This window comes from Heptranchias perlo, chromosome 11 (genome assembly GCF_035084215.1).
Source record: "Heptranchias perlo isolate sHepPer1 chromosome 11, sHepPer1.hap1, whole genome shotgun sequence".
Taxonomy (NCBI): Eukaryota; Metazoa; Chordata; class Chondrichthyes; order Hexanchiformes; family Hexanchidae; genus Heptranchias; species Heptranchias perlo.
In genome coordinates, this window is record NC_090335.1 from 48,816,757 (window position 1) to 48,832,789 (window position 16,033).

Sequence of the window (16,033 nt, forward strand, 5' to 3'; positions counted from 1 at the left end):
GTGCCCAATAGCCCCCCCGCCGCAAACCCGCAGCCCTGGTAACATCGAGCCCCATAAGTCCAAAGTCACCTTTTTCCTGCCAAGCATGGTACACTTACCACATGTCGTCTCAAATTACTGTTATTTACTGTAACCCAAAATGTTATTTTCTGAAAGAAATATATCTAATTTGTATTTGAATGAATCAGTAGTAACTGCTTTCACCGTCTCTTCTCAGATTGACCACTCGGTCATTGAAATATTCTTTCTGCAATTTAAGAGCTCTCTATTGTGACAATTTGCTATATTGATTGATGGAAAGGGAAACTCCTCAAATAGATTGTAGTTTTCCTCTTGGTGTCTTTGTGCTTATTAATTTGAAGGTTATTATTGAGTAAAGTGTTACAATTCTTTATGCAGTGATATATAACATGAGAAAGATCTAAGAGATTAAGGCAGTCAAAGCAGATTCTTGTATCTGGATGGAAATAACAACAGCAAGATAGGAGGGTTGAATGGTCTTTTCCATTTTTATTTTACCTGGTTGTGGAATAAAGATTGAAATAAAGGAATGATAAATTGAGGAAATTCTGATGGCATAATGCTAATATAATGTACTGCTGTACTGTGGAACAGTAAGACTCGAATTTGGATTATAACAGTGACCGAATGAATTAGCACCAAGATTTCCAATTAATTATTCTACACCAGTGTAGCTCCATAGTATCTCATAAATGATTTATTTTAATTTTATGTTTATGACCATTAGCTGGATAAGTTCCAATTTTTCTTCAGTATTTCTTTCTGTTTTTCTTTTAGCTCCAAGGACACATTTGTTAAGTGGTGGGACTTAGATACACAGCATTGCTTCAAAACCATGGTCGGCCATCGCAGCGAGGTCAGTCACGTTGTTTTGATCACTTCTGTTTGTTTCTGGCGCCTTGGTATTGCCATGATTATGGGTTTTGCAAGTATGTGGATGTCTCAGCAGATTGTATTGCCTCACTTTGAGTTAATCCAAGTGTGATGGCCTTCAAAATGAGACTGTTTCAATCATGGTCTCATTGATTATTTTAATTCATGCTGGTGTAGCCCCCTTCTGTGTAAAAGTGAAAAATGTAATTTCTTTATTTCTTTGATGCAGTAGGAGTGTTTTAGACCTGTACCTGTCTTGTCTCTTTCCTCAGTTTTTTACACAGTAACAAGTTGGGATCGTGTTGTACAAATTCCAGCATGTTCAGATTATGTTTTTCATTAAATAAACATGGATGTTTGTTTTGTTATTAAACAAATATTGTAAATTATTTCCTTAAATTTGAATGCAGTCTGTACCACATGCAGATTATTTGAACCAGGACTGAATGATTTCATTTTCTGCTGAATAATCTATTAAATATAGTTATTCTGTTGCTTTCTATATTTGCCCTAGGTGTGGGGTTTAGTGTTATTTTCAGATGAAAAGCGAATAATGACTGGATCATCTGACAGCGAACTCAGGGTGTGGGACATCCGTTATCTGGATGAGGTAAAAACTTGATAAAATTCATGAACGAGGACAAAAATATCAATTGTAAATATTTTTCTGTTTGATTGTGATTTTTGTTTCATCTGTGAATTATATCTTGATTTAATTATAGCTTTATTATGCAGACCTGTTACAGAAGAATATCATAACATGTTACACTATATGTTCTGGATGGTTGGGATGACAAGGTAAATTTGTATGAGGACAGACATTCAGCCCATTTCAGTTCAACTTCTAGAAAGGCTCTACACTTTCCCTATTATCACATCCATGAGTCCTTGGCTTTTGCCTACACTGCTCTACCTAGAAGACCATTCCCTGGATTGATCACTCTTTGTATGAAGAAGAACTTTCTGTCATTAGTCCTCAATTCGCCTTTTATTAGTTTGCACCTAAGTCCCCTTGTCCTGCTCTCGGCAATTTGGTCTGAAGTAATATTTACCTTTTCTGTACAGTTTACTATCTATAGGTCACCTCTCCTTCTCCTTTCAAGGCTGAAATATCAAAGTTTCTCCAGTGTCTTCTCATGACTCAAACCTCTGATATTATGGATCAATTTTGCGGCTCTTCTCTGTACTGCCTCCAGTCCTTGAATATCTCTTATACTTCTCAGTGACCAGAAGTATACATAGTACTCAGATGTGGCCTGACCAGAACACTATACAGTTTGGGCATGACCTCCTTTGACTGGACAATTTTTTTTCTTGATTGCTGCCCTGTCTTCAATGGTTTGATGTGTTGAGTCTAATTAGACCTCTAGATCTCTTTTAATTGCAGCTTTAGCTGTTTTGGCACCATCCATGAAGTATGTTGCCCACTTTTTCTCCATATGTGCAGTAATTTACTTTTGTCTGTTAAATTTTATCTGCTAGTGTTTTGCCGACTTACATTTTTTGTCCAGAAGCAACTAGCCCTCCTAGTTTTGTATCATCTTCACATCTGACCATTGAGTTTCTGAATCCACGTCATTATTATAAATTAGGAACGGTAGTAGACCCAATACCAATTCTTGGGGCACCCATTCAGCACTCCTCCCCCCCCCCCGCACCCCTACATAACTGCTGTAACAAATATCCACTGTTTCTCCCCTTTCAATTTCTCATCCATTCCCAAGGTTTACACTGAACAGCCTTGAGCTTAATGAGTAGCCTATCATGTTAAACTCTGTTGAACACTTTTTGGAAGTGTTCAACAAAGTACACTGCATCCCAGGGTTTTTCACAGTGCCTTTGTAATGTCACCTCCTCAAAGGTCAAACAGGTTCCTCAAGTAGGATCTCTCCCTTCTGAATCCATGTTGATTGCTGTTTACTGTTATTATTGTACATGTAATCCTACGGTTTACTCTAGATGATCAATTCCATGTTATTTTACCAAGTATTGAAGTAAGAATAAAGAGTCTATAGTTATCTGCATCTGCTTTGTCGCCCTTTTTGAAAATGAGCACCATGATAGCCCATTTCCAATCTATTGGTACCGCCCTAGTGTTTTATTGAATCCCTCATAATTGTAGTCACTGCCTCACAAATGTCACCCCTTGTCTCTTTTATTACTCTGACATAAATCCATCTATCTACTATTGATTGCAGTGCAACAATTACACTGAAGATTGTTGCCACCACTGCCGAATAATATTGCCAAGAGCCTTAGGAGGCTACATAGAGCTTGATAGATGAGTGGGACTACATTATGTGGTAGTGATATCATTAAAAGGTTCAGATGATGTAAACTGAAGTATTGAAGTGTGTTTTTTGTTGGTTGTCTGAGCACTGAGATTAAATGGAACCCTCGTGGGCTTTAACTTCATCAGCCAAATGATGCAACCTGTGCTATAAATATCTGTTCCTCATGAACTGATGAGAAAATTGTATCAGTTGTTATTTACCATTTGGTAACTGAAACATGAATCTTTTGTGAAGGTAAGAACTTCAATTTCTGTTTTTATTTTGAAATGACAGGGATTTATTGTGGGTACATTATTACAGATTGCATTGTTTCAGTGCAAATATAGTCCCATTTTCACTGGAGTAAGAAAATCAGCAGAGTAGTTGATTTAATGTTCTTATACCAATAAAGAGGTTTAAATTTGCCATCGTCCTTAGAGACACATCGGGTGGTATTTGCATTTCCCTTTCAACAACATTTAAAAAGCTCCTTGGGGAAACATTCAGTGTATTACTTTTTTGATATGCATAAATTCTACTTCCAGCAAAGTCACAGCTGCATCTTGCAGTGACATCTGTGCATAATGGCTCCATTTAGGATGCACTTCAAGGTGTAAGCGAGTTGGTATAATAATGTTTGGCTAGTCTATTTGTTGATGGGACATATCTTTAGCTAGTTGCTATACATAGGCCGTTTCTTTATATCAGTGTTGTTTAAGCAAAGTTTCCACTCAATAACATACATTTCTGTAGCACTTCTCACATACAGAAAGATGTCTCCAAGTGCTTTACAGGATGGTTGAAAATACTGAGCAGGAATACCAAGACTTGAGTAGCAATTCTGACTGCTCTAATTGTTTTCCATTGGTTTAAGGAAGAATAAATAAACAGAATAGTGATGAAAGTTCAAGAAGTACAAACTATATTATTTTATGAATTGCTTAAATTTGTTTTCTTCATCCAAGAAGGGTTTTTATGAGGCTTTTGAAAGCAGGGAGGGTGGTAGAATGACAGAGAGATTTGCAGGAGGGAGTTGCAGAGGGCAGGGCCATAGTGGCTGAAAGAGTAGCCTCCAATGATAGAATGGAGTTAACAGAGAACAAGATATAATGAGGAATATCAGAGGTCTGGAAGGTGCATAAGGGCAACATGAGATCACTGAGGAATAGTGGAGCAAGGCCATGGAAGGACTCGAAAGTGAGGAGAAGAATCTTGAAGTCAGTTCACTCGGGTATGCAATTCAGTGAACTTAAGCAAAGGCAGACCATGCTCTTTCTAGCTTGGTGTTATTGACTGTGCAAAATTTAAAATTCTTTATTGTGTTTCTTCTGAGAGACACAATTGAGACCTAAGTGTGGTAGTTCTGAAGTGGCCAGTTAGATTAATCTTTGACAAGTTACCTGTGTTCAAAAACAGAAAGCAAGCTTTATTTATCGTGAACATATCCTGTGTTGTAATTTTTTTTTCAGGAGAAAGAAGCTGGACAACCAGATGTGAAAAAGATAAAGGGCCCCCTAGGAAACTTTGAAGAAACTGAAGAGGAGTTGAATGAAAATCGAGAGGAGGTGAATCTTACTTCTGTGACTATAGTCTTTTGTTCCTTAGTAATCTTAGATCAGTTTGAACAGAACAGAATCGCTTATATCCTTAAAATACTTTGCTTTGCAACCTTATGCAAATTAGAGTAGAACTTGTCAGGAATAACAAATAACCCACCCTTCATCTGAATTTAGAAGCAACTATGAAACAATACTATGAAGACCATGGAGCTGTATGTGATCCAGATATTGCTTTCTGAATATAAGGTCATGTGGAGCTGGGAGGCTCTTGTGGAGAGAAAAAAGGAAAAATTGTGGAGAAAATTAAAGCTGGTTAAAACAAGTATCAATTTGAAAGTGGCTTGTGAAAGGCCAATTACAGCTGCTTTTGGGGAGCTGTGTCAAGATCAATTTTGACTTTGGGTGGTTAGATGAGATATATTGGCCCCGATATTTACGGGGAGGCTGAGAGGAGGTATAACGGCCGGGAAACCCGGAAGTCCTGCCCAGTTTAATGGCGCAGTGGAGAGATCGAGTCGGGGGTCGGAGAGACCAGGGTGGGGGGGCCCATGTAGAGATCAGTCGGGGATCGGAGATTTCGGAATGTCTGATCGCGGTGGGGGGGGGATTCCAATCATGGGGAGGGAAACAGGTTTACTTGGTGGGCTGCAGGAAAGCACTCCTGGCCCACGAGCAGTGCTAGAAAGGCACTTACCTGTTGGATCCTGCCATTCTCGCCTCCCTTCAGCTGCTGGGTTTCCCGAGCCCTGGAAACCCAGCCTGCAGCCATTAAATTTGAAACAGAGGTAAAATTTGAGGCGCATAGCCTCATTAAAATATTTAAATTAGGGACCCGCCTCCAGAGAGCAGGTTAATCGCCGCCCCCCAACCCACCTCCGTTAAAACCGAAAGTGGCCCTTTTGGGGTTGAGTAGACCATTTTTGAATTTATAACCTCCTGGCATTCCTGGGGCAGTTAAAATTTCCCCCATTATATTAGTGTGGCTCCTGGTTGAATGCTACTATTAATTTTAATCCTTTTTCTATTGTCCTTACAGCGTATACTGACCTGTCGGAAGATTGGTTCTATGTTTAGGGAGGGCAGGGACCGTGTTGTTACCTTAGCAACAGATCTCAGTAACAAAATTATTGCCTGTCATGTAAGTATCATTCTGTTTATTAATGTGTTAATTGAATGCCCAACAAATAGGCTTGCATTTTGTAATATTCAGCCATTTAAAGTAATCTGTCAATTAATTTGGCATATTGTTCGACATTATCTTTTTATTTCTGAGGAGTGTCAGGCCAAACCTACATATAATAAATTCAGTAACCTAAGTGCTCAAATTCATCACAAATGAACAGGTAAAGGGGCATGATGCACTTAAACAGTTCTGAAGTAAGTGCTAGATTAACCGACATCACCATTCATTTCATTGTTGTTTGTACAAATTACTGTGCACAAATTGACTGCAGCCTTTGCCTACAAAAATAATAGTGACTATATTACAAAAAGTAATTAATTGGCTGTGAAGCGCTTTGAGACATCCCGAGGACGTGAAAGGTGCTATATAAATGCAAGTATTTCTTTCTTTCTAGATCAATAGTAAGGATAAAGAAAGATACTGGTTGAGAACCCCTTGCTATCTCCAGAGTTTAGTTATTAAACTGCTCATTGTTCAAATCAGCTCTGTGAAATCAAAAGACGCTCAAACGCCAACTGAAAATAAATGTAAAGTGCATCATGCCCCTTTACCTGTTCATCTTCTCCCAACCCCACCCTTTTCCGTCAACGTCTCACTCCCATTACTACCTCTCCTGCTTCCCGTTTAAACCACCCACTCAACTTCCGTATCGTTCTGCCCCCTCTCTCCAATGTCACATACCTCACCCGTATTCTGCTATCGACCCCACCCATCACTCCCACTCACTCTTCCCAAGGGCAGGTGGCAAAAGCCCGAAGGCCCTCTCACCTTAAACTTGTTTCCCTCCTCTCTCTCTTTCTCACACTCACTCACTCTGCAGAAACTGCTAGATTCTTAAGATAAATATTCCACCAGTACAGCTGATACTGATGCATTGTGGGAAATTAGGTACACTGCACTATTGAATTTTTGCTCACAGGATCACAGCACCAGGCACAAATATCCGCTCAAAGCCCAGGCTTATGGGAGAGATTGAAGCTTTCAAGTAAAAAATTTTAATGAAAGCATTAAAAGACACAATACAATTCAATTAAAAAATGTAATCATGTCCTTGTGTTTTATGTAATTAAAAATTTTTAAAATTTGTTCATACCCATATTTTGGACATTAGAATTCGGCAAATGATTTTTTTTTCAGAAAGCATTTTCAGTGATTTGTGAGGAAAGGGTTGATCAGAGTACCTTGTAGGCACAAGCACGGTATGACACACCTAACATTGAAAGTCTTATGGCAATACCACCTACCAGCATAACAAGTGTTGTGGACACTTTTATAATGGGATTTCCCATTAAGTATGTTGACATAGAAGTGCCTTGTATCTGAATTTAATATATTCTAGATGCATGGTTATTTGATTAGTAGACCTAAATAAAATAGAGTATACACATCCCAATAAATTAATTAGACAATCAGATGTTGTGTATGTACAATAATTGAAGTTTTCTTTGAGTTTAAATATTACCCACAGTTCTTGCACAGTACAAATGTGTTAACATACTACTCCTTATAGAATAATCAACATTTCCACAAAATAACCCTTCAAATTGCAATTACAAAGATTTGAAACATCTTATGAATCATGTTACTAGTCATTTCATAAGATTGCTGTCTTTATAGAGGAGAGAGTAGGCAGAGAATAAACTAGTTAAAATTCAAAATTACAAGATTTTCAGTTTTGAGACGAATGAGAATCTAGTGCTCTAAATCTTAAATGGAGCAAAACTGGCCTCGTAGGGCAAACCAGTCTTGTGACCAACACTTTAATCATGTGTTTTACAATTGCTCACAGGGAACAGATGGTGTTCTTGAGATTTTTAAGATCCTAAGTGAAGAGGAAGTGAATAAAAGGATTGAAAAGAAACAAAAGAAAGCCAAGAAAAAGGCAAAGTGAGTGAAAATGTAATTGAATTGACTCCATGAATAACGTGGCAGTTTGTCATTAAAGGGAGTCTCTTTTGTTGCTATTCCCCCCCCCACTGTAACAGATCTCTTGGTGAGTAAGGACTGTTTCACCATCTAAATACAAATGTCTCACAGGAAAGGTATTTCTTCAAAGTGTAAGAGCTGTTGTTTCATAGTTGGCACTTGCAGCAAACAGAATTGAAGTTATTGCTGTTCAGCTTCATCAACGTCTCGTTCTGATGCTCTCAGTTGTAGTGTTCGGAATAATTGGAATTCAGGCACCATAAACAACATTTAGGTTAGATCTACATGTATGTTGGCAAAGAGCTTGGTCCTACTGCACATTTGGTGCGCCACCTCGCTATCCACAATTGAAGAGTGTGTGATATCCCATATGACCAGCTCCTTGTTTTCAGTTGTACTATCTGGGGTAAGCTTTGTTGGAAAAGTTGAAATATTTTCAATTCTGTGGATAGCACAAATCACCACATTAACTTATTGTGTTAGTAAAGTCAATACTTTACATGTTCAGTTACTGCAACATAGCAAGTAGCGCCTTATGGCTACATAGATTGCAAGTGGAAGTCATGCTCAAATTGCAAGTTGCTCTGGTCAGATCACATCACGAGTACTTTGTCTAGTTTTGTCACAGGATCACAAGGGAAACATTGAAGCCCTTGAGGTGGAGCAGAAGAGAGAAAGCAGACTGAACCCTAGGGGTAAATTTTAACTTCTAGCCCGGAAGGTGGGGGGGTGGGTGTGTGGGATTTCCGGGTGCGAAACGTGGAAGGTAAGTGGGTGGATCGCGACCTTAATGTGGCCCATCAATAGCATTTCCAGTTTGCGCGCCCGGCAGACAGCCTGATTGACAGGCTGGCTGGCTGGCTGTCGACCCAGAGCAGGCGCAGCCAGGGATCATAGACCAGGGAGAAGATCGGGGGGTGGGGGGGAGAAGATCGGGGGGCTGAGAAGAAGATTGGAGTTTGCTGGAGGTCGGGTGAAGAGTCAGAGGTAGGTGGGCTCTACCATGGGCTGGGTGGGGGGGGGTCCACTATCTGGGAAGGGGGCATCATCGGTGGGGGGGGGACGTCGGCCGATCGCAGGGGTCCTGTCAGTCAGGTGAGCTTGCCGGGCCCACAAGCAATACAATAAAGGCACTCACCTCGTGGATCCGGCCCTTCATGCCTGCTTTCACCTAACATGAATGGGAAGTGATGGGAAACCCGAACAGGTATGGTTAAATTCATTTTATTATTCCAATACACAAAATATTAAGTACCTCCAGTATCTCAATGAGGTACATTGCCCTTTTAAGTATTGGCCCATTGACTTTAAGTGGGGGTGGGACTTCCTGGTGTCTGCTCTCCACATGCAGATAAATCTGCCTGAGTTAAACCCAAAAGTAGGCATGTTGGAGAAGGGTTGCCATCCCGCTCTGAAAATGGAGTATTTTTACTCCCCACCTGCCCCAATCCACCCATTCTTGGGGGTTAAAATTTATCCCCAAGTGTCAGAGGACTGAGTTATTATGAAAGGCTTGAAAAATTTGGGCTTGTCAGTCTAGTGAAGAGCTGCTTAGAGGGAACTTCATAGCAGTCTTTAAGATAGTAAAGCATACAGAAAAGGTACATTTGGAATATTACATCAAATTAAACCATGATAACAGGAAAAGAGAGTACAGGTTAAAAACTGGCAATGTTAGCACTTATGTCAGGAAGAGCTTCATCCAAAAGGTAATCGACATATGGAATGGAGTTCAGGGAAATGTAGAGGCAAAAACCCTGTAATCATTTAAGAAACTGTAATTGAGGGATTGTAGCTTCTTTCTGAATGGATGAGCTACGATCAGCCTAGTGGTCTTTCACATCCATATCTGTCTTGTGAGTTAGTGCAATGCATAATGCTGAGCTAGAGCTTTAACTGCACTAGACACTATCTTGTTGGTCTGTTCAATTTATAGATTTATTTGGCTTTGTGGGATGTTGTCGGCAAAATTTTGACTTACAAGAATTAGAAGAGAATTTTTTTCTCAGTGACCTCAATCACATTATTGACATATGAGGCTGGTGTTTGAAAATCTTTTTTAAAAAATGAAGTCCAGCGCTAGATCTTTTCCCTCCCCTCTACCATGGGCGGGGGGGCGGGTCCACTATCGGGGAACCAGTGCCTCGTGGCTAAGTACACTGTGGTGTGGTACTGAATCTAGAGGTTCCAGGCAGGATTCGTGGTTTGTGCTAAGTTAGCTAATTTCAGCCAGATTGCTGGTGAAGTAACTGCAGTTGATCACTGTGGCTCTGGGCTAGAGAGAGGTAAAATTGCCTGGGATGCCTACCCCTGATCACTATCAAACAACATCTCCTGAAAGTGTGCAAGGAAAGTTGACAAATACTGCCAGGTTTGACTGTGTTGGTGCTCATGGTTTGAAAAGCTTTCACTGTTTAGGCACACATTCAAGGCGCTAGAGAGCCACTACTGTCCATGGAAATGCACCACTTTGATTTGCTAATTTTGGGACAGGAAAGCAAGGGGAGAAAGAAAAGCTGATTTCCAGCACTGGAAAATAGAGGAAGCAGCAACACATATAAAACAAAATGGTGGCAGAATCCACATCAAGTGAACTGTAGTGTTTTAACGTGAAGCAGTAAGGAACATTCAGTTCTTGGCAGATTCTCACTTATGTTCTGCTACAACGCTGCACTTGGCAGGCTTCTAAATAGCTCTATATAGTTATTTAATGTTAGCTTTTGTACAACTTATTTGGCTGATTTACATTATAACTTTTGATTACTAAGAGTTTTTCAAGTCTTATTTTTGTTAGTGAGCATTGCTAGGAAAGTGGCATTAAAATTTAAAAATACTTTTGTTAACTATAGTACTTTCTCAGGCACTTCTAAAGCAGAAGAAAGTTATTGTTACTTAACCTAGTAATTGATATCGATATAGACACTGATGCTGGCAGAAAATGTGCAATAGTGGCCAGGACTATGGAGAGTTGACTGTAGTGCATGATTCCAGATGATTTCTGCCTGGCCCTAAATGACTGCTTAAGAGTTGAAGGTATTGTGTACTATTGCGCCTAAGCTGTGCATGAGCCTTGTTCTGCTTGTTTCCTGGGTAATTGCTGATTATGGGGGGAGCCCCCAGATTCAAGTCTGCAATGTGGTAGCTGGTCTAGATTCCTGCCCGCCTGGATCCTGTAAGGAACCTCTGTTTCACTGAGTTTCAATGGAAGATCATTACACTAGGGGTTCCTTTCATTGCTGCTCTTGCACTTGAGTTAGCAGAGAAATGGTGCCAGATGGCACCAAAGATGTACAGTTATGCTACTCGTTGTATCTACGGACCCAGACATATCTACCTGGCAGTGATTGAAGAGCACTGTCTCCAGAAGCTGAGGTTTAGTAGGGAGGCAGTTTCAGAGTTGTGTCATCTGCTTCAGAAACAACTGCAGACACCATGAGGGCGATTTTAATAGATCAGGGTCCGATGACATAATCGAGCCCCATCTGCAGTTTTAACTCTGGCCTGAGCAAGGAAGCTGTCATGGCTTTCCCATGGGGTAAAGAGAGTGGGAAGAGGATCCAAGACCAGAAGAGGCCGCTTAAGGCAAGTTTTCTTTTTCTTTCCTTGTGCTCCTCCTGGCCCCACAAGGAAAGTTTCGGCTTCTCCTGCTCCTGGCCTCTCCCCATTCCCTTCAAGGTTCAGATCATTTCAATAACTCTCACAAATAAACCATTTATCATGTGACAAGCATTTACCACCCCTCAGTTCCTTGTTTTTTTAGTATTGTACAGCCTGGTTTTCTTTTTAAAACGCACATTGCTTTGAAAGTCGTACCACAAAACAGTAATCAGAGTTTAACTACAATCATGTCAGCCAGATGTTTTATCACAACTTCTCAAATACAATAAATTACTTTTGTTAAATAGTTTAAAGAAAAAACTGCTGTGCTATACTGCCATCTATGTGCTTGTAATACATTGGTCAGATATTTTTATGAATTTTTAAAGCTTAATTTAAATTTAATGCACTTTATAATGGGTAGATATCAGAAATAAGTGTTCATAGAAAATATGTTCAGCTATTTTTAGAGTTGTTCATATTAATTTCTAAAAAGTCAACAAGTTAATTTAATATGAATAAATATAGGGGATCAGATAGAAAATTATGTTGGATCAGTTTCTGTTTGTGACTAAGATATTTGGGGGTAGAAAAATGGTTTCTGCACCTGCCAGCCCTCAATATTCCCTATATTAAAGGGAATGGTTGAAAAAAATGTTGGCTGGGGAGTGTAGAAGTTGGATTTCTACTCCTTGATATTCACTGATCAAAAGCTGCCTTAAAATTATAGCTAATTTGCAAACGAAGCATTGATATTACACGCGTTCCTAGTATTTATAGTAATGGTCAAACGGTAACAATCTAAATCTAGCAATGGAGAGCAGTTATAAGATGATTTGCAGATATCTGGGAAAAATAGGGTACTGCATCTATTTCTTCACAAATCAGTCTCAATCTTAATTGCATACTTTATACATGTTACTCCCATCTTTTTGGTATTATTAGTTTTTTCCACCCAAAGGCCCACTAGCTGACCTGTGAACCTGTGTTTGTTTCCTACCCAGTGCTTCCAGGACTGTACCTGGTACTTTCCTCCTTATGATCAGCCTAAAATCAAGGTGTAAATGTTTGGAGAAGTGATAGTGAAGGTGTGAAATTATGTACCACCATTCCATAGTGGAGCACATTGGCTCATAGAACCAGATTGTACTTTATATATCTAAAAACTCAATTTGCTTGTATAATGGGAAATGAGCTAGATGCTAATATTCAGGCAAGTAGAAGTATTAAAGGCAATCTATGGAAGTCATTGTAGTAATGGGAGGACAGAAGGAATTTGAACTCCATTGATCCTGAGTTGAAATTGTGGTTTGGAAAAAAAGGGATCTGAAACCGTATCTGGTCTCTCATTAATAATGACTACAGTAAATTGGAATGCTTTGCACATGGAATTAATTTATTTTATTCCTGTATTTGCTTAAATTGAATATGTTATCATTGTGGATTATTCAACAGGCAAAAGGCTGTGTCAGGGGAATCTGACATCGACTTGGAGCCTGCTGCGGAACGAACTCTAAAGGATGAGGTTCAGACAGTCACAAACATCAAAGCCTCAGGAAAAATCAGGTGAGATTCAGTTGTGTGGCCAACCAAAAAGAAATAATTAACCTGTGGTATAATTACTTCAAAACACTAAACAAAACTCCCTAGTCAGTGGAGAGAAAGCTCCCATTCACAGAGATCGGCTTGAATTTTTCAAAAATTAAGTAAAAATTCAAATAAATGGTTCTTCACATAAAGTTTGAATAGCAACACACTGAAATATTAGAGCAAGATTCCTTTGGCACTCTTTTAAAAACTGTCCTGATCTCTTTGGATAAAATTAAAATGAATGGGAGTTTACCTTCAAAACAAAAGCTTGGAACTCTGAAAATTCACAAGAAGTGTATCACTATTGGACTTTGTTGGATGTGTGTACACTGCATGTGTTGGTGTATCCGTGGGCCTAAAGATAGAATGATGGATTGCACTTCATTTCTGTTGTACAGTGCACCTGCAGGTTTATCCTGCTATTTAGTAATGACTTTACGCATACATAAGAAAGTATATTGTATCTAATTCAAGAGAAATATGTTTGTCCATTTCTCTTAACTTTAACTGTATTACCATTATGTAAAGGGAAGTGCTTAAGTTCCTTTAGCTGTCATTGGAGCAACTCCATTGTACTGAAACTAGAAATAAAATGGAGTTTAGATTTATTGCTTTGCTGAACAGTTCTTGTTGCCTCCAGCTTTAGAGGATGTCTTTAATCTTGAATTTATGCACATCACTCGACTAATGTGAATGAATTCCAGTTTAGTATGTTCAACCTTAGATTTTATAACTTACTGCCACTTTGACTTTTTGATGCTGATTCATTTTTTTGTAGATCATTCAATTTTCTTTTAGTGCCAAACGGGGAGCTAAAGGTTGTGATGCTGCTTCAGAACAACACCGTTGAGGCCTACAGTCTGAACCTGACAGTGAAAACACCAGAGTGCACAAAGATAGCCAGGATAACCATTGCAGGCCACAGGACAGATGCAAGAACACTCGCCTTCAGTTCTGACAACATTGCAGTCCTCTCTGCTTCAGCTGAGACGGTCAAAATATGGAACAGGTTTGAACATATTGTGTATATATCTATATATTAAAAATCTTACATCTGCCTGCACTTCTTGTCTGTGCCATTTGACTTCCCGTTGTCACTTTTTGGTCACATTTTTTGTGTCAACTTTTGCCCATTTTGAATTCTTATGTCCACATTTAATATGGATTTTGCCTATGTAAACTTGTCAGCAAAGAGGATGCTGGTGCAGTCATGGGTGACTGTGCAACAACTTTCTGAGCTGCCTGTGGCAGATTGGCTGTCACCTTGGTTATGTTTGCAGTGATTTTTTTTCTCGGGTATTATTAATCTTGATTTTCAACTTTTAAATTTAAGATTTGTTTTGTTTTTAATTAAAACTATTGATTTAATCTCTTAATAGTTTTAAACTTGCCACTTTCAGCAAGCTTCATGCTGTCCTTCTGCTCCTTACTACGGCCGGCTGTGAACATACGAACAATGACGGACAGGAAAAGATCCACTGGTCCCATCAGCCTGTCCCACTGCGATGCCTTGTGCATCACAATATATATACTCCCCACCCCATCCAAAAGTCATGGTAATCTCCTGGGAGAGGCGAAACACCAGATAAAAACCCAGGCCAATTAGGGGGGAAAAAGCTGGGAGATTCCTCAGGAATGCCTCAGGAGATCAACAGGAATATAAGGGAAAGGATAATTCAGTACTGAATTGAATATCAAATATCTACATAGGTAACCCTAATCATCACTAATGGGTGGGGAAGACACTTTCTGACTTCCTGCAGAGTTTCAGAATCTAGTTGCATAGCATTGTAGTAGTGTAGTTAAAACTTCTTATGTGCAATCAATCAGGATACATAGCACTATTGCTTATAACCAGAGTTGCATGTACGCCACTATCAACTATGTAATGACAAATTTATGACTTAGTAGCAACTTGCTTATATTAGGCATGCAGATACGTGGATTCACTGATATTAGACTTGCAAATAAGTAGATTCAATTCCTGTGGTTTGTTTGTAGTAGTCTAGACCATCTTTTTGAATGACAACATTGGGAAACCAATGAAGAACACTGTCTACGTTATAACACAATACTCAAGTGCATACTTAAAAGAAGTGCACTGTTTGTCGAGCAGACCCTGACACCCGTGTTTTGCTAATCCTCAGGTCCACTCTGCAGTGTATCAGGACTATGGCTTGTGAATACACACTCTGCTCTCTCTTTGTTCCTGGGGATAGACAAATTATCTTGGGAACTAAGGTAAGACAGACCTGCTTCTCTTTGCAAAGTTATAGAGCAGCTGTTGTGACAATGTTTCCAATTCAAAGATAGTTAATTTGAGCTGTCTCGACAAGGTAATTATAGCATTTCACAGCATCTAAAATCTACATAAATCATGTTATGTATTTTTCACTTATTGTGGTAAATTGAAGTAAATTGAAGACAAATGATCTTAGCTATAAGGAATAAGAACTTGAAATACTCAGCAAGTCAGGCAGCATCTGTGGAGAAAGAAACAAAGTTAATGTTTCAGGTCATGACCCTTCATTAGCTATAAGGAAGCCTTTTTAGAAAAAAAAATTCTCCTCTTCTGAAGGCATCAGCTCATACTGGGGTATTGTTCCAAGAGCACCATGATCTAGGTTTATATGGCTCTTTGAGTCACTGAGCAGTGCATTTACCAACTGGGTCATCTACGGAGCTGTTATGAGGAAGCCTTTTATCTGCCCACATGAGAGTGACATTGATATTTGCTACTTAAAACAAGCTTTTCTGTATCTGAGGTACCTAGTGGAAGCAAAAAGAAAATAATACATATAGTGAGTGTAAATCACAGTTCGTGTAATCGCTGATCTTGACAGTTCCAACTTCTGATCTTTTAAATAGGTCATCTTTCATTTTGAAAAAGAATCTGATAATTTTCTGTTAGTTCTTGACTTTGAATACAATTAAAGCAGGGGACACACTCATAATCTCATTTTCTTTGCATTTCAGTCAGATGCAAATGTAAGTAGTAATGTAATGAAAGC

At 39.2% G+C, this 16,033-nt stretch overlaps 1 protein-coding gene across 3 annotated transcripts in view; it reads left to right on the forward strand.

Moving 5' to 3' along the window:
• The window catches only part of wdr3 (WD repeat domain 3), a 59,258-nt gene that overhangs the window by 10,853 nt on the left and 32,372 nt on the right, over positions 1-16,033 (forward strand). For all 3 annotated transcript variants that reach the window (XM_067992955.1, XM_067992956.1, XM_067992957.1), the window contains 8 exons: positions 799-877; positions 1,409-1,504; positions 4,637-4,732; positions 5,763-5,864; positions 7,699-7,796; positions 12,888-12,998; positions 13,801-14,031; positions 15,170-15,263. In XM_067992955.1, coding sequence (XP_067849056.1) covers positions 799-877; positions 1,409-1,504; positions 4,637-4,732; positions 5,763-5,864; positions 7,699-7,796; positions 12,888-12,998; positions 13,801-14,031; positions 15,170-15,263 — 907 coding nt within the window. The remainder of the gene's footprint in view (positions 1-798; positions 878-1,408; positions 1,505-4,636; positions 4,733-5,762; positions 5,865-7,698; positions 7,797-12,887; positions 12,999-13,800; positions 14,032-15,169; positions 15,264-16,033) is intronic.